This window comes from Peromyscus maniculatus, chromosome 22, assembly GCF_049852395.1.
Source record: "Peromyscus maniculatus bairdii isolate BWxNUB_F1_BW_parent chromosome 22, HU_Pman_BW_mat_3.1, whole genome shotgun sequence".
NCBI lineage: Eukaryota > Metazoa > Chordata > Mammalia > Rodentia > Cricetidae > Peromyscus > Peromyscus maniculatus.
This window is the reverse complement of record NC_134873.1, coordinates 41,484,092-41,502,816: the sequence shown is the minus strand read 5'-3', so window position 1 is coordinate 41,502,816 and position 18,725 is coordinate 41,484,092. Positions and strand designations below refer to the sequence as shown.

Here is an 18,725-nt window from a genome sequence, read left to right as displayed (position 1 = left end):
CCTACTTGACAATTTGCACGTGGTTCTGACTATTGGATCATACACTCTACTTTAGACACTGACCATACAATAGTGCTTCTGTACTATTGGATCATACACTATACTTTAGACACTGACCATACAATAGTGCTTCTGTATTATTGGATCATACACTATACTTTATACACTGATCATACAATAGTGCTTCTGTATTATTGGATCATACACTCTACTTTAGACACTGACCATACAATAGTGCTTCTGTACTATTGGATCATACACTCTACTTTATACACTGACCATACAATAGTGCTTCTGTATTATTGGATCATACACTATACTTTAGACACTGATCATACAATAGTGCTTCTGTATTATTGGATCATACACTTTCTAAATGTGCTCATCATAAATTTTTATGTTGATGCTGTCACCAACATACTTTGATCACATGATACTGACTACAAGACAAAGGCCTTGAAAGGAAGGCATAGTATTATTTGTTAAAATTAAAAACAAATTTATATATTTAAAAAGACATGTTTGTTAGAATAGTTACACATATACATCCTCGATCCTGATCAGCTTTCTGTAATTTTTTCTCTGAACTCTACTCATCTTTCAAAGTGAAGCCACAGTCCCAGTGTTTCCTGATTTCAGATCTTGTCAGTGTCCATCCCTGAAATATTCAAATCATCCTTCATTAAAAATACTAACATAGGAGTTGCTATAATACACCTGAATTGCTAAAGAAACTAATAATGGCCAACACAGTAAAGATGCGTTTTACAGATAAAGGTTTTTAATTTCTTGTAAAGATTTTTTTAATTGCATGTTGTATGTATGTATGTATGTATGTATGAAGGTATATATGTATGTGCATGTGCTTATGGAGACCAGGGAGTCAGATCCCTTGGAGCTGTTATGAGTTACCTGACATGATTGCTAGGAACTGAACTCAGGGATCCTAACTTCTGAGTCATCTCTAACATGTTTTTAATTTCTATAACCAAAATTAAGTGGGAAATAAAGGGGGCCTTAAGACACCGTTCTATGAAAACATGCATCTTGTAACTCTGAAAACAGTGTCATTCTTTTTAGGCATATGGATTATAGATTCAGGGTAATTCCCAGGCACTCACAACAGGAATAACCAGACATTCTTGTGCGCCTGTGTAACATGGGTGGATTGTTGGGTCTTCCATGACATCTGAGAACAATCGGCAAAAGCAGGAGACTTGAGTGGCCAGCTTTGAAGAATGCTGTCGACTGAGAAGTTCAACCACAGGAGACTAGGAACTAGGACAAAGCTCACTGCCACTGTAAACCGCGACACCTTGATGCAATGAGGAAACAGGAAGACCGTGATGCACTCATGTCTAAGAAGGTCAGTGCTAAGGCTTGTGTTTGACTAACTCATCTTTCCTCGGCTTGGATAATGCCATGCCTCCCCTTCAAGCCCTATGCACACATACTTTATTACTTGACTTTGGCACTTGGACCACATTTCACTTATTTTATCTTCTGGTAAAGGCCATTTAAAATTCTATGAGGAAAGAAGAAGAATATGTTATAAATAGCTATGAATGAGGGATTTTTAAGCTTCTGTTCTCAAAAGTTCTGTTGAGTTTCTCCATGGGATTCCATATTACTGATAATACCACAAAATTAATCCAAGAACTGTGAGTGTGGGGAGACTAAATTATTTCAATCAAAGTGGCTTTTAATCTACAGATAAGACAACACAATACAAATGCCTCAGATTTAATAATTTAAGGAATTCTGTAGCACTATCACACTGTCAAAGGCATGTTGTTTAAAAGTACATAAGTAACCACATGATACAGATTATGATAAATGAATCATAAGAAATTACAGGCAAGTATTTATGTATTTATGAAAGGAAAGTATTTCAATACCCACAAGAAATTACCCTGAGCAGCAGAGACAATGTTCATGGGCAAAGACAAAAAGGACTAGCACACTTTCTGTTTTGCTGGAATGGCAATATAGAAACATAATCAATTCATATTGTTTAATACATATGATAGCCTAAGCAGAATGCAAGTGAACACGTAATGCATTTGGTCTTGTGTTTTGTGGAGCTGTTATGATTTACTTGAAAAGTAAAGGGCTATGCACTTCTTTTGCGCACGCGCGCGCGCGCACACACACACACACACACACACACACACCCCATCAAGATCTGAAAGTGCTGTAGTATTAATTTATAATATTCCAAATAAGTTATGCCCTTTTAATGCAAGAAAGTACTATCCAGAAAAAAATGCAGAAAGAATATTTTGAATAAGAAAGGATTAAAACCTACAAACCCAAAAGAGAAAAACTGCAACCTTCATTAAAAAAAGAAACCGACACGTGTCCAGATTAATGACAAACAAGATAAACCTTTTTTGGACAAACCCAAAAAAGAAACACAGCATGTTCACAATGAAGTTATGTACAAAACCAAAAGGCAACCATATGCTCCTGTTAAAATGAATTCCTTGATTGAAGACTGCAGTGAGTTTTACATTCAGGCCAAAATCGGACCTTGCTGAGAACCAGTTTTCATGTGAACAGGAAGCTGAGAGCATTGTTACATACACTTCAGATCCTTCCCTCACTCTCCTCGAAGTCGCGTCTGAAGCCATTTCAAGGGATTTTGCATGCCGCTGCCATACACTCGGTTGCCGGTGTGACGGTCCAGCACAGCCTCTCCTGTGCTTCCTTTTCTCACTCTTGCCTGCAGAGGGAAGACTGGGAGGACCTGGCAGTGTGTGTAACAATGCTTTCACGGTCAGCACACAGCACAAGTCATCACACAGAGCCAATGCCACAAGCTGTACTTACAGACACTTCTTCCACAGTTCTGAAGTTTAAAATAAACATTTCATAAATGTCAGTAATAAGCAATTTCCAGGATGCTACCCTTAATATATACATCCCAACAGGACCCCAATATGTGGGGATAGACAAGAGTTTGAAATGAGTCAAATGCATCAAGTATAAAATGTTCACTGTTTATAACAATGGTAACTCTGTAACAACAGAATACATTCTGGGAATCTTTGTCAGTGGTGCTATAAAGCAAGCAGACCTTATATCCAGGCCCTCCTCCCATTATATCCGTATCCAGACCCTCCTCCATTATATCTGTATCCAGACCCTCCTCCATTATATCTGTATCCAGGCCCTCCTCCATTATATCTGTATCCAGGCCCTCCTCCATTATATCTGTATCCAGGCCCTCCTCCCATTATATTCCCGTCTGTACCCTCCTCCCATTATACCCACCCACTCCTTTACATCTGTCTGGTATTAGGAAAACAGTATCTGACCAAGGACAAAAATCTCTCCTACTGAAGGCTAGTGGGACAGAGTGACCCAAAGCTGTCTGACTGCCCCTGTGGCAACACCTCAGAACTGAAACATGCTAACAGAAATTCTAACACTGGAAACATTAAGAACCACATTCCCAATTAACACAGGCTTGTTTGAAAATAGTCTTGTGTAATAAAGTACCAAGTATGATGAAAATAAACAATGAAGATATATATATATTTGGTTTTTCGAGACAGGGTTTCTCTGTGTAGCTTTGCGCCTCAATGAAGGTATTTTAAAAGGCACGTTTCTATATAGATTTTTATATAACCAAATTCAATTACAGTTCCAGGAAGCATGTTTCTACATTTCTCTTCTAAAAGTATACACAATGGGGGGGGGGGGGGGGGTTCACTCTATTGTCTGAAATAGTAGTTATTAGCTGCAGCCACCTCACATGGCCTTCCAGACTGCCATACATCTCACTTCACAACAGAGCAGTCCTGCTGTGTGAGTACCTGCTGCCTGGTGTTCCAGTTCTAGGAGACCCAATGCCACCTTCTTGACTCCACGGGCTCTGCACACGTCATGGAGTGTACAAACACACACACAAGCAAAACACTCATCATACACAGTAAAAAAGAAGATTAAAAAGTGACTTTCGATCGTTAAAAACAGAAGCAGAACAGAACCATGCTAAGACTTGGTCAAAGACTATGAAAGTGCCATCAATATTCAAACGCCTCTCTGAACAACGCCTCACCCTCTAACTCTCACTTCACATGCTGTATGTGGTCTACGTCACTAGGACACTATTATGTTTCCTTCTGATGACAATGCACTGTCTTGTTTCCTAAACTCTACAGTCCTCAAGAAAACGAGTGTGGAAGAACATGTTCTGAACAGATGATTGGAGATGTGGTACTTCACTCAAGGCAGCCGGCAGCAGTGTTTAGAGTGGGTTAGAAAAGGAGCTGTCAGGGCAGACAGTGAGGGCGGAAGGAACACAGAAAGGGAGAGGCGATGGGGCCCACACCAACAGGACATGAAGGCCATGGAAGAAGAGGCTGTGTCCGTCCGGAAGAGATGGCTCCAAGGCCTTCAGTGGAACTGAGGGTCAAATAAAGAAAGCAAAAGGTTTTTCCAAACTTTTCCTGGAGAAAATTTACACTTTTTGGTAATTAGGCTGAGGAAATTTCCCCCTAAGAAGCTATTTATGAGGTATTAGTACTGGCAAGGATAGGAAAGCTGGAACCTAGTTGAACAGTATTCTGATAGAGCAGAATGCATATATTAACAAATGAAAGTCACGTGGTAAATGATTATAACTTTAAAAACAATTCTAAAACAGGAGCATGACTGGACCCAGTCTAGTTCGCTCTGTGCACGCTGAAGCAGACAGAGCCAGGAGAGAGAGTGTCTCTCAGAGACGACCACTTAAGGCTTTAGCTGACTTTCTTTCTTCCTCATTTTCCTACTTGTAATAAATGTTCTTTTTATAATAAAAATAGACACCTTTATTTTTAATAGAAAGAGACCCTATATTGTAAATATCAAGTTATGAAGCATATCTTAGACTTAGTGGCTAAAACAAGGGAAAGATGGAGTGCCCTGATTTGAAAGAATGGGCTCTTCAAATATGATTTTGGGATTGGTTGCAATTGTTTAAACTCTAGAAGAAATACAAACAAATACACAAAGACAATCAAGGTACCTGGAATAAATAATGCAATAATTCCAAAAAGAACCTATCTGTACAGTGTACTAGACATAACTGGTGTTATATTTTAAGGTAAAAATATTCCATTCCAAATGTTCACTGATCCTTAGAGAAATGGAAATGGACTCGGTAAATAAAGGAATTAGACCAAACAAAAAAGTTACTATAATGAACCACCACCACCCCCCAACACACACTTAAACAAAATTTATAATACACCCAAGGAGCTCAGAGTGAAATCTTTGATTGGAGAGTTGCTGCAGGAATAAATTTTGTAATATTTGTAGCAGAAAAACTGTGAACTTATATTGAGAAGTGCATGAGCTTTAGCATGAAACAAACCTAACTTCAAATTACCATCTTTTTGCTCACCCACATGACCCCAGACAAGTTGCTGAAGGAAGCCTGTCCGTAGAGGGACAGCACATGGCTCCATTGGGAGAATTAAGCGGCATGTGTGACAGTGGGTTGGGAGGTTGGGGACTATGAACCCAGGATGGCACCACCAGACGGAGGCAGCAGGTCTGCGCTGAAGCTAAGTGTCCACGTTTTTACAATGCAGCATGACTGATTTTACTACACAGGGAAGGGAAGGGAAGTCATGTTTGACCCTATGCCTGGAACATGATGGGCCTCTGCTAATGTTAGGCGGCTGTTGCACATAAACTAGATGTCTTCCATCATTTCCCATGAAGCTTGTCATAAACTGGTTCATTAAAAGGATAAAGACAGAATCTGTCCACAGTGAAAAGTTCTGGTTTTTTTCTTCGTTTGTGTTTGGTTTTGTTTTTGCTATAGACGGGAGTTAAAAGGAACAGAGTCAACAGAAGTGCCATTTACAGTGCATAAATCACCAAGTCACTTAAGTGGCCTGTGTGCTCACCCCACTGATCAGGACATAAATCTCCTCTTAGGTGTTGCTGCGCTTATGTATCACAATCAACAGACAGGATTTGCTCCTTATGGCATGACCTCAAAAGAAAGCCAACTGCTAATCTACAAAGATATCTGCAAATGTGGGGAAGCAGAATAGGTCTCAGAAAATATTCTTGCAAATGTCAAAGGTCTATTGTACAATCACATTTTTTAACATAACGGAAAGGTCTTGGCATATTTATAAATGGCTCTCAGCAATTAAGAAAAGTGCCATTAAAGGTCAGAGTGCATGGGATTTGATGCCCCCAATATTTCAATTGTTTGTATGCCTGCCTGTCTTCCTTACCATCTTTCACATGCTGCTAAGAAAGGTGGCTGAAATTCCATCCTGGGAGAGGCTGACTGACTAAAACAAATGGAGTGTTTGCTGCACAGGGTGGTGATCTCTGCTGCCTTTACTTCTTCCCTAGGCCAAACCACTGCAGCGACAGACCGTCAGTAGGCAGGTCGGCACGAACCAAGCCTCAAGGTGAGGCAGGTAAAGCCCCACAACGCTGCTGAAGCCTGAGATGTCTGAACTGCTGTTGTCTGCAGTTTTCTCACAGCAAAGGAAGGCTTCAATAACCAACACCAGAGAGCCAGACACGGGCCCACAGATATCAAATATGCATAAAATCCAACATTAAAAGCAGGCATTTCTCTTTTCCTGAACAAATCGAAGGGCTCTGTTCAAGTGTGCTGATCCAAATTACTCGGTGGGAATTTCCTTTAGTGGTCAACTCCGTGCCAGGCAGGTTCCTAGAAAGGCTATATCCTCCATTTCCTCCTCTGTAGATCTTATGCATACAAGTTAAGTACAAACAGAAATACAGACTTGTTTTAATTTTTAAATAGAAATGACTGATTTCAAACCTGAAATATATCTACATGCTCATTTGGAGCCTTAGATAAGCCAATTTGCTTGGTGACACTCAACCTGTCAATAGACTAAAGTTATGACTACCTGAGGGATTACGTTTTTAAACAGTCGGGCTCCAAACAACATTTCAAGTACTGACTGTCACTTTGCAAGCGGTCTTCAGCTCCCACAGGCTGAGGTCTACAAGGTGGCGCTCGGTCCACTCTGGCCCTGACTAACCCTTTCGTGTTCTCCCGTCACCCATGAATGTTCTTTCTGCCTATCCAGCTCACATAGTCTCCATTGTTCAGGAGGAATTCGGCTTCTTACAAGAGTCACCAATTCAGTACCACAGGACTCTCTTAAATGAGTACTCATCATACTATTTAGCATAATGTCTGCATAAAACTTAGCACTTAACATACATGTTAATTTAGACATTTTTCACTGTGTGTCATTCGTATCTCTATCCATTAGGACTATAAACTTCTTAAAGACAAAACCCCGTCTCAAACTGGACCATACTTTAAAACAAATGCTTCTATCTCCTTCCGCTGCATAGTCAGGCGAGCCTTATTTCCAGGTCTTTTCAACAGGACTCAGAGCTTTCAAATGAGCTCACCTGTGCCTCCTACTGGTGACTATGACTATTACAATGGCACCATCTATGACAAAATTATAATGGTTGGACCAAATCATTACTTGTTGAAATCAAAGAAAAATTACAAATCATCCGAGATTATAATGAATAGAGTGTTTGAGGGCAATCATTTTAAGGTTTAAGATTACATTATACATTTTATTATATAAGTGACAATTAAAACAAAAAAGTGAAGCCTCTTTCCTCTAAACTAGTAACTATTTTTGAGTTTGGATTATTCCAGTATTTAAAAAAGAAACAACAATGATCATATACTGAAAGATTCTGTGATTAGGAGTTTGTATGAATCACCCATACCGAATACCTACTAGTATAACATATAATGTTCTAAAAAGCATGCTAGGACACTACTTTGTATTACTTTCGGGGACTTTTTTAAAGATTCGGTGCAACTAATACTGACTCTCTTCATTTGCAGGGCAATTCCATTTCCCCAAGAAAGAATCCAGCAAGACGGTAAAACAAGCACACAGATGGTAACAATGAAGTGATTCAAAGAAAACTCAATGACGACCACAGAAACAACCTGCTTGTAAAACATTACCTAATAGTGTTCCATTCGTAAGTTAGTTTCCCAAGTGTTCTCAGTCCTGGTCAAACAGCCTCTAAGGAGAGACCTGGACTCCCCTTGCTTGCCCCCCCCCTCCCCTGCTCAACAATGCCGCTCTGGCTTTATCCTTACCTCCCGATGTTCTGAGCCCATGTTTGCGGCCTCTGCTGTCTGTGCAGTAGACAGCTGCTGCGCTAAGCTCAGCTGCAATCGAGAATCATGAAGATGGCACTTTACGGTGATTTGTTCTAATGTGCAGTCTCTGGGGTTCTATTGGAATACTAATTATAAGGTCATTTGTTATGACAGCAAGCTTGCTTTTCACAATGTACTGTCAAAAGCAGATCTCCGCAGCCTGAAGATCAGGAAGCCATGCTGGGCCTCCTTTTCTAAAGGAGCACTCTGGACTCAGTGGCCTCTAAGACTCACTCTCTTCACTGCTGAACCGGGTGCAGATCTTCCTGTCTGTTCACTTCAAGTCCTATTGCCTCCCACGAAAGCAAATCTGTCCCCAACACTGCAAACGGAGCCTGCTCCTCCTGTCACCTCACACAGCATCCCGACCTCCACCTGTGGCCGGCCATTAGCCTTCCATCATCGGGCCGCTGGCCTCCTTTGCCTTTCTCCCTCACATCCTCTCTTCAACCACGCAGCTCCCTCTCGCCATGACAGTGGCTTTGTGGTCTGGAGACTAACTACAATTATGCTATACATGAAGGAGCACAGACTACTCTGTTCAACACGGTTCCAGTAACTGGTCACTCCCTTCCCCTTGCTGTCTGCCCCTGTTTCGTGTGATAATGAAAACGGCTTTGCAAGCTTGTGAGGAGGAAGGGAACTGAAGACATTAAAAATACTCAGCACAACGCCTGATACTTATAAACACTCAATGTTAGTGCTATCACTGTTTTAACAATCACCATGTTTCTTTTTCAGTACAGATTTGTAGTCCACAATTCTAAATGAAATAAAAAAAAAAATTATGGTCTGGATTTCTAGCCAAGGCAAATGAGATCATCATGAATTTCTCTCTTTTTTTTAATGATATACAGGGTGAGGGGAGGGGAATCAGTCGCCAATTCTGGCAGGAAAAAATGACTGCATGTGGTTACTGACTAGTGCTCTGAGTGACAGCTAAGCACTATACATTTCTCAAGGGTGCAGCAAAGTTATCAGGTTGCTAGATTTCAGAACAAAACAGAAAAAATATACTCTGATCAACTATAAAATAATCTGTCCATTATCTTGTCTGTATTAAGGATGATCTTTATAAGTAAAAGATATGTCCCAAAGTCAACCTCTACTAACTGAGAAATGTGTTTCCTGATGTCACATATACCTTTAAAGAAATTACTAAACACATACACTAGAAACCATATTGTCAAGTCTAAGTTAGATACTAAAGTAGTACTACATCAGAGAGAGGAGAGGAGAGAGACAAGAGTGAACACACAGGTGTGAGCAAGCCACCTGAATGCCTTTGCACCACTTTCCACAGATACAAAGAAGCCCACCCTTCACGAGTTGCTGATGTAGACAGGCAAGGCAGGCAGTGTCCACTGGCAGAGTGGAAGTCAACACCACAAGTCTACATCATATTAGTTATAATCACAGAGTCTCAAGAGTCTCAAAAATAACCCAGACTGCCCATAGACAGTTCTGGTTTTACCATCCCAATGTGATTTTGGACCAGTACCAAATATTTCTTCAAAATCATGGTACTTAGATGTAAAGAAGCTTTCTTTTAGCAGATTATACTGGGTATCCTAAAGCACATCAGACTCTAAAAGAACGGTGATGCCATTCAGGGAAAGAAGCACACCTTCTCTTACATGTTTCAAGGCCTTTCATGTTGGGCACAGGCAATTTTATGGCATGTACCATTTAGAAGAGGAGGGTGATTATTATTAGTCACAGGTGAGCACTGTCCTAATAGGGCTCACTAGATGTCAGAGAGCTAGCTACATATAAATCTCAGAAGAATGTGCCACATTTATTTTAAAACACATTTTAAGGTAAGTGCTTACCTTCTCTTAGACGGTCCACCACAAAAGTAAATCCAGTAGTTCTTGGATGTAAGACGTATTCATATTTTTGAAGTCCATTCTTCTCAGCAAAATCATTACTCCGAGCCTTGTTATTTTCTAAACAAAATAATAGACTGTTAGTAAAGTAAAAGATGATAGTGGGTAATGACAAACAGTAAGAATTTCATAGATAAAAATACCACTTATGACCGGGTATGGCGGGCACAGCTTCAATCCCTGGACTCAGGAGGCAGAGGCAGGCAGATCTTCAGTACAAGACCAGCTTAGTCTACATAAATTCCAGGACAGCCAGGACTAATAGTGAGAACTTGCCTGGCCCCAAAAGATACTTACATATTCCATTGTTACAGACAGTATATGAAGATGATGCAAACTTTTGAATATATACATGAATGCTTTGCTTCCATATGTGTGTGCCAGTGTGTGTGATGCCCCAGGAGGCTAGAAGAGGATGTCAGATTTCCTGGAACGGGAGTTACAAATGGATGTGGGCAGCCATGTGGGTGCTAGAACCCAAACTAGGTCCTCTCCAAGAGTATCAAATGCTCTTAACCACTGAGCCATTTCTCCAGCCCCCAAATGCAAACATTTGTGATAATCCCTTACCAAGAACTCAATCTATTGGTATGTGTGTGGATATATGTAAATATATGTTAGGAACAAGGCCTTAATAAGTTCCCTTAATTAAGTATGTCACAAAATTTAAAATTAGTTAAAAGCCAGTATGTAACAAAAATTGAGATATAAAATACAAAAAACTACTAAGCTCAAATGTTCATGAACCTTTACATGAGGTGAGGATGTAATTCAGTGATAAAGCAGTTGTCTACCATGTACAGGGCCCTAGGTTCAATCCCCACCACCACCACCAATAATAATAAAAAAGTCCTTAAATAATAAAAGTTCAAATATAATATAAAAATGCTAATAAAACTGAAAATTAACAAAAGTCAAGGATTTAGAGACATCCAGAAGAAATGGCCAGCAATCAAATATATCAGATCAATGTTTTCTTTAACCCAATAATTTAGGCTTTCAAAGCAGTAAAATATCTGCCTTGCTCAAGCACAGAGGGGCTAATATTACTAACCAAAACCACTGCACAACAAAGTAAGCACATGATTAGCACATCATGTACAAACATCTGAACATGGTTTGGCTGAATACAGTTACAGAGACAAGTATATGTTCCAATTGTTGGCACTAACTTCTTTTTCCATTCCATGAGGTCACTTTACAAATTCCAAGAAGAACCAAACTCATTATTCAGCAAATACAATTGGAAAATAAAGTGTTCGAAAATTTGGCCTTGACTAGAGATCATCAAACACCTTCTGATGACAGCAGACATTAGGGCCTGTAACCCAGCTCTATCTGGAAACCTACAAGCTAGTATAAGAAAAATATCTACACAAACACAGCTTTCCTGGGAGTAAATTTAAGATTGGGAGTCCTCCAGGCCTCCAGCAACCATAGATGCCTCCCCCAACACAACAGCCAGCAGATACTCTAGAGGCCTTGTTCATTTCTGACAGAGGCACTGAGTCCAGTGTCCACAGCTTTCCCGCAATTAAAGGGAAAGGCCTTGGACATGAAAATCAGTCAGCTCTTCTCCACTAGTCTGTGACTATCCTGGGCATGGGGTGATAAACAGTGCTTCTGGTTCAGCCAGCTGGCAGACCTTAAATGGGATTAGCAGTCCCAGAGGCACCAGAGAGGTGGGCAGTCTGTTTTCCAGTTGTTGGTGACTTGGGGTTCTCAGGTATAACTGAATTCTGTTGCAGATGTGAATACAAACGCACACACACTGTGGGAAGTTGGAAATGATCAGACCACTGAGTGTGGCGATGTTCTCCCCCTCCTCCATCTTCCCGTTCCCAGGCCGTCATTATTAGTAACTGCACTTGCATCCCATTTTCCAACCGCAGCCTCTTGCCAGCTCACTGCCTGCAACGTTCCCACTCCAGCACCGCCTCCACCCACACCCACAGCAATGCCGGCCACTCATCTTCTCAAGCCAACCTGCATGTTCCGACCTCAGGCCTGTGCAGCTGGTGTCCAGTTACCCAGAAGGCCTCCCGCTGCTGATGCAGTCTTCGGCCTTCTACATATGGTCCCTACTTTTTAAGAGAAACTTAATAGGGAGGCTTGCCCTGATTACTTTACAGACTAGCATCCTTTAATCTATCTACCCACCTTGCTTTATTTTTCTATACAAACTCTTACAACATCTGTACATATTATTAGCTTATTCCTCATCTAACATAAGCTCCAAAGAAGGGAATTAATCTTGTATATAAAGTTTCAGACACTAGGATATTTACTACATAAAGAAACTTTATATACAAGAGTGTCAAATTGTATGTAATATCATCGTTAAAACCAGAAATAGTTTTTGTTTTCCAACTCAGGAAAATGGAACTAAAAATTATACCCTAACAACTGTGATGCCTAATTTTGTGTAAACCTGACAAGGCAGCATGTGTTGCTTTTTTAACTGTCAACTTGTCACAACCTAGAAGAACCTGGAAAGAGTCTTAATGAGGCATTATCTAGATCAGTGGGCATGTCGAGGGGAGACTGTCCCCACTTTGGGTGGCATCATCTCCTGGAGAGGGGTTCTTCACCAATATGAGAAGAAAGCGAGCTCACAGCCAGCATGGATGCATTATTCCCTCCCTGCTCTGACTGTGGGTGTGAGTGGCCGTTTGAGGTTCCTGCCCTGACTTCCACCCAGTGGTAGACTGTTAGGGTATTGCTCATTACAATAGAAAGGAATCGAGGGCCGTACAAACACCGACTCCAGAGGCTTTGGGGAGGGCGTTTTCAGACAGGGTCAATAGCTCAACCAGTAGAGCAGTGTGGCAGATTACTTCCTCCACAATGCAATGGGTCTCCTGTAAATCAACTGTCTTAGAAATGGGGGTAGCCTTACCTGCCCTACAAGGAAGGAGACTTCTGCTGTGGACTACCTCCTACAACTGCTCCTCTTCTCAGCTCTGAACTTGCCAGGCCAACCACCCCCTTAGAGCAAACAAACCTTAATCTCTGCTCAAGCATGTCTTAACAGAGCTTTCTTTAGAGACCCCCCCACACAATAGAAAACCTAAAACCTCGTCTCTTCAAAGGACAGACGATGTGAAAGATCACAACATTGAGAGAACAGATAAAGAAACACATGGTCTGTTTGCCAGTCTGAAGGTTAAAGAAGAGCTGGTCTGCACATACACACATTCCCAAGAATGCGAGCATGTACTTGTGTATCTGTGGCCAAAGGATGACCCAAATGGAGCAAAATTTCCAATCGTGTTCATTCGTGGGCTGTGGGATTACAGCAACCTTCATGTAGACTTCTTTCTGTGTCTTTCAATTTCCCAATATACCATGCTTCCCTTAACAAAAGTTATAACCAACTATAGTATATGAAGCCAGAACATATATAAAGTCACAGTGAAACACACTCATCTAAAAACATGCAAACAAACTAGTTTCAGAATTTAAAGTAAAATATAAAATGTTGTAATAGGGTTTAAAACAATCCAAATTTAAAGTTAAAACTAATAATTAAAAATTACTTTTCACTCGGGAGGCAGAGCCAGGCGGATCTTTGTGAGTTCGAGGCCAGCCTGGGCTACCAAGTGAGCTCCAGGAAAGGCGCAAAGCTACACAGAGAAACCCTGTCTCGAAAAAACTAAAAAAAAAAAAAAATAAAATAAAAATAAAAAAAAAAAATAAAAAAAATAAAAATTACTTTTAAATTAAATGATCTTTTTTCTAAATTGGAAATATTTTTGTTAGCCCATTTTAAAAAACAAAGAAATCATGTAATTTGCCCAACTCAGTAAAAATTATCTGTAGAAGCTGGCTTTAGAAAAATACTTCAAATCTCCATAACCAGTCTACGACAAACATGACTTTTGCAAGCGGGCCCGAATGTAAATACCATCCTAACTTACAAAAATATCATGTAGAGCTGGAGATGTAACTCTGTAGCAGTAGAACCCTAGCCTGGCCTGAGTAAGGCTAGCCTTGAATGCTGGGATTAAAGGCGTGGAATATTGGGACTAAAGGCATGCCACCCAGCATAAAATTACACTTTAAAATGTCCTTTCTGTTTGGTCTTCCCCTGGGAAGCGGACCAGGGCCCCCTAGCAGTCTACCTCTGAGCTTTCTGCACAGCCATCGTTTTGCTCTGAGATACTGACTCACCAAGTTGCTCAGGCTGGTCTTAAACTTGTGATCTGCCTGCATCACTCTCCTGAGTAGCTGGACCTTTAGGATTGTACCCCTAGGTCTGGCTTGGGTACCATTAATTAACTGAGTGACATTAATTTTGTTGATATTCACATACCTCATGTTAGGAAAAGATTTGACTAGTGGTTTCTAAGTTTTTAAATTCTATGACCCAAACCCAGGCTGCCTCACCTGTGAGGTCAGTTCCTTCTGGAAAGATGAGAAGTTGTAGTGGTTCACGGATGTCACAGAAATAATCAATCATGTCTTCAAAATGGTTCTTATCGTCCTTCCACTTCCTATGGATGAAGATGAAGGCAGCAGCTTGCATGGCCCAGCCTAGGGAAAAATTAACAAGCATTTGCATGAACTTCAACAGCGATATCCACATCCTACTAATCATAATTTTTGGTTCTTCAAGTTATTACTATGTTTACTATCATAAGCATTCTATGACATACCATAAATTTAGCACTAATAACACATAAGCCACAGTATTTTTTAAAGGATTTTGGTGATCCTGAGGTTTGCAAAATTCTTAAAATTCTCCTTTAAGCCATAGCTTGTCCCTATAATCTCAAGGCAGTACTATTTACCAAGCAGTAAAAAATGAACTTTCTCAGGTCACAGAAGAATTATCTAACATTTTATTTCCTATACTCTCAAACTAAATGCAAGTGCTAATTTCAACAGTAGTCACCAGATTTTACTTAAATGGAAAGGGAAATTCTGGAATGTTACCAAGTGCATTCCTTGGTGGGTGTATGTGGTCACACTGCCTACCTCAGAGGCAGACCCACCTTATTACTGAAAAGGTAGCCTTGATAAGCCCATCTGTTCTCTGATGCCTGCCCACCCTTCCCTACCCATTCTTCCCAGGCCTCTGTGGGAGATGCCTGACTCAGGACAGCCTATGCAGTCTCTGAAGAGCTCACACAGCATGATAACTTGGGCCACACAGAGTAATTCTGTAAGCCAACTGAATGTCCACCCTGTCTTAAAATTATACCCAGGACCATGGGAAAGTAGAGAGTGTGAAGCAAAGGCAGGCAGGCAGTAAAGACAGCATGTGTAGTGAAGGCCAAAGCCTCTTGCTGCTGAGCCAAACAGAGCTGATTCTGATTCCCACCAAAGCACTTTGGTCCCCATTCTTGGCAGCCTATGTATGGGGTCCATCTCCACAATGCCCATGAGAGTCTTCCTCTCTAACTCACACACAATGACTACAGCACTCATCTCAACAACTAGGGACGAGGGGTAATGCCTTGCAAGCATGCAGTGCTGTTCTGGAATACAGATATGCTACAGTTTATCTATCCCGTTCGCTCCTAATTTAGGCTAAACCGAATCTGAGACTCTCTTACTGCTACTAGAAATCTTTATTCTGGTCATATTTATTAGGGGTAAGTTTTCCTGACATTTTTCATGTTTTCCTGTTACACTTCTTGGTGTCCCCCTCTCCCATTGTTCCCGTCTTTGGTTGAAATGAAGGATTTTTTGCCCCTTCTCTCGTTCTCTAAAATCCAGGCTTTCCTAGAACTCAGCCGTCGTCCCATTTGTTCATGTACACTATCAACAGCTCTTTCTGTCTAACAATGTCGGGGAGCACTGGGTGCCACAGGGGCAATATGGCTGCCACAGGACTCTACTGCCCAGAATATGAAACATGAACTTCCTACCCCATGGCAGACAGTGTGCCGACCTCAGCTCGATTGGCTTGGAAACAGAACACCCCATTTCATTCCTTGGCTTTTTTCACCCTTCTATATTTGGTAAGCCTGCTGAACCACACAACCCCTTCAACACGGAGTTCACTTATTAATCTTCACCAACCAAAACAGCTCCTAATTCTACCACTGTGTAAACAGGAAGACTACAGTTTAAATTTAAGTTTAATTTTTTAAAAGTAAAATAATGCCAAAAATGTATGCTTCTTACCACCACCCTTCTTACAGGACTTGGAGGAACGAACCACTCAATCGCTCCGAAGACCGTTTACTTCTCGACTACATTCCTAAACTAGACGGAAATGGTTTCGATATTTAGATTTGACCCCAGGTTTGCCGAACTCTTTGCTTGCGCCCTTCTGTTAGTCCTTTCTTTTGAAAATTGTTTCTGTCCTCACATTCCTGAAATGTATTTTTGGTTCTTAACTTTGGAAGCTGGTTTGGCTAAAAATAGACTCTGAGGTTCCAAATCACTGTTTCCTCAGAATTTCAGAACATTTCCCACAGCCCTCTACCCCTCGGAGCAGCCAGTGCGGCTAACATCTAGGAAGAAGCCAAACCAAGCTCATCTACTCGACAGCCTACCAACCACTCCCTCAGCTTTATGATTATTCTCTGCTGTCCCAATAACTGAGCTAATTTCAACAATCACATTTTTGTTTTTAATATTTGCCAATGGTTCTTTCCCACACCAGCTATTTTATGAAAAAGGAGTGTAATTATAAAAATAATGTTTGGTGAATGCTAACAATGTGCTTGATATTTATTATTCTGAGCATTTCATTTCATTAATTTTTAAGACAACTAGGAATCAGTAACAGTTACTATCTTATCGACTGCATAGATGAGGCACTCTGAAATGCCTCTCACCATGTAGCTCAAGCCTGAGCTAGCCTCAGATTCACTTTGTATCCCAGGCTGGCCTTGAACTCACAATAATCTGATTCTCATAACTGTCTCCCAGTATGCTATTTATCCTTACTTTGTTGGCTTGAAATCACAGCACCAAATGTTTTAAATCAGTGTGAAGGGGCTGAAGAGATGGCTCAGTGGTTAAGAGCACATACTGCTCCCTCAGAGGACCCAACTTTGGTTCTCAGCACCCATGTTGGGTAGTTTGTGACCACTCATCACTTCAGCTCCAAAAGACCTGACACCTCTAGGTATCCATCCACAGGCACCTGCACTCCTGAGCACATACACATGAGGACACACACACACATAACTTAGATATTAATAAACCTTTATGAAATCAGCATACTTTATAAAAGTATAGCATATATGCTCAGAGAATTATTACTCATATTACAAGTCCAATTGTATAAAACATTCAACTCTTTAAAGCTGTACAGTTTCTACAAATGTTTGTTTATACTGTGTTCACATTTGTAAAGAATGTTCTAGGGCTGGCAAGACAGCTCAGAAACTAAAGGCCCTCATGGCCGAGCCTGATGTCCTGAGTTCAATCCCAAGGCCTCACGTGGTAGAAGAGAAGTGGTCCTCTGACCTGCACACGTGCACCGTGGCATCCACAGGAACACACACACACACACACACACACACACACACACACACACACACAGACGTAAGGAAAAGAAAACACTGCCGCGTTGCCCACCTCTCTCCACCGTCGCCCACCTCTCTCCTCTCCGCAGACTACACTCCTTCCCTGGCGCCTCTACCATTTTCCTTGCCACTTAGACGCCAGGCACCAGGGTTTTCAAATCTCCTTCCCACAATTATTTTGTTGTTGTTTTCATAAAAACAAAAAATAACAAGAACATCTTGCAGGTGACATTTTACTGTCACCAGTGCATATTTTATCCGTGTTTAAAAATACTTGGATTTTACTTAACCTTAATGAAATTTTCAAAACGTGTATTTTCATAACATTTACTTAAACTTCCAGAGTTAGTTAACGGCAGCGCAATTTAAAATTACAAATCAATCTACGTCTCACATTTTCAGTTTCCCATGCACTGTCTTCACCTGGATTTCTACAGAAAGAATGTGTGGAGTCAGCTAGCCTCACTGCTGCCATCTTCATTATAAACCCGGTCACAGTGTCAGCATCGATCACCTCTCAAGGAGAGGGGAGGAACCCTGGGTACTCTGTGTCCCACCACAGTCACAATCTATAATTTAGCTTTGTTCTTCCTTACATTTCTTTTTATTAAGGTGTAGAATTTGCTAGAAGAAACTATTTACTTGAATGTATTTTTGGTTTCCGCTTCTCTGTGTAGCCCTGGCTATCCTGGAACTCCCTCTGTAGGGCCTCCAGCTTAGAGACCCACCTGCTTCCGTCTCTCAAGTGCTGGGACTAAAGGCATGCACCACCACCAGCTGGGTCTATTGAATATATTTTTAACTTAAACATTCTTTCCTTTAAAAAAAAATATGTATATATTTATTTATTATGTATACCATTTTCTGCCTGCATGCATGCCTGTGTGCCAGAAGAGGGCACTAAAGAGAGACACCAGATCTCATTATACAGGGCTGTGAGCCACCATGTGGTTGCCAGGAATTGAACTCACAACCTCTAGAAGAGCAGCCAGTGCTGGTAACCTGAGCCATCTCTCCAGTCCCAATACATTGTTTCTTAATAAGTATACTTATATGCCATTTTTTTTCTTTCCTTCATTTTAGTACAGATGGCATACAGTTCAGGAATCATAAAAACATCTGCATTACTCGTCTCTTCCTCTC

At 40.9% G+C, this 18,725-nt stretch overlaps 1 protein-coding gene across 5 annotated transcripts in view; it reads right to left on the bottom strand.

Annotated features, from left to right (window-relative positions):
• Lclat1 (lysocardiolipin acyltransferase 1) overlaps positions 1 to 18,725 on the bottom strand; it is a 132,600-nt gene that overhangs the window by 52,420 nt on the left and 61,455 nt on the right. For all 5 annotated transcript variants that reach the window (XM_042266774.2, XM_006990688.4, XM_006990689.3 and 2 more), the window contains exons 4-5: positions 14,482 to 14,628; positions 10,036 to 10,152 (exon numbers count right to left, since the gene is read on the bottom strand). In XM_042266774.2, coding sequence (XP_042122708.1) covers positions 10,036 to 10,152; positions 14,482 to 14,628 — 264 coding nt within the window. The remainder of the gene's footprint in view (positions 1 to 10,035; positions 10,153 to 14,481; positions 14,629 to 18,725) is intronic.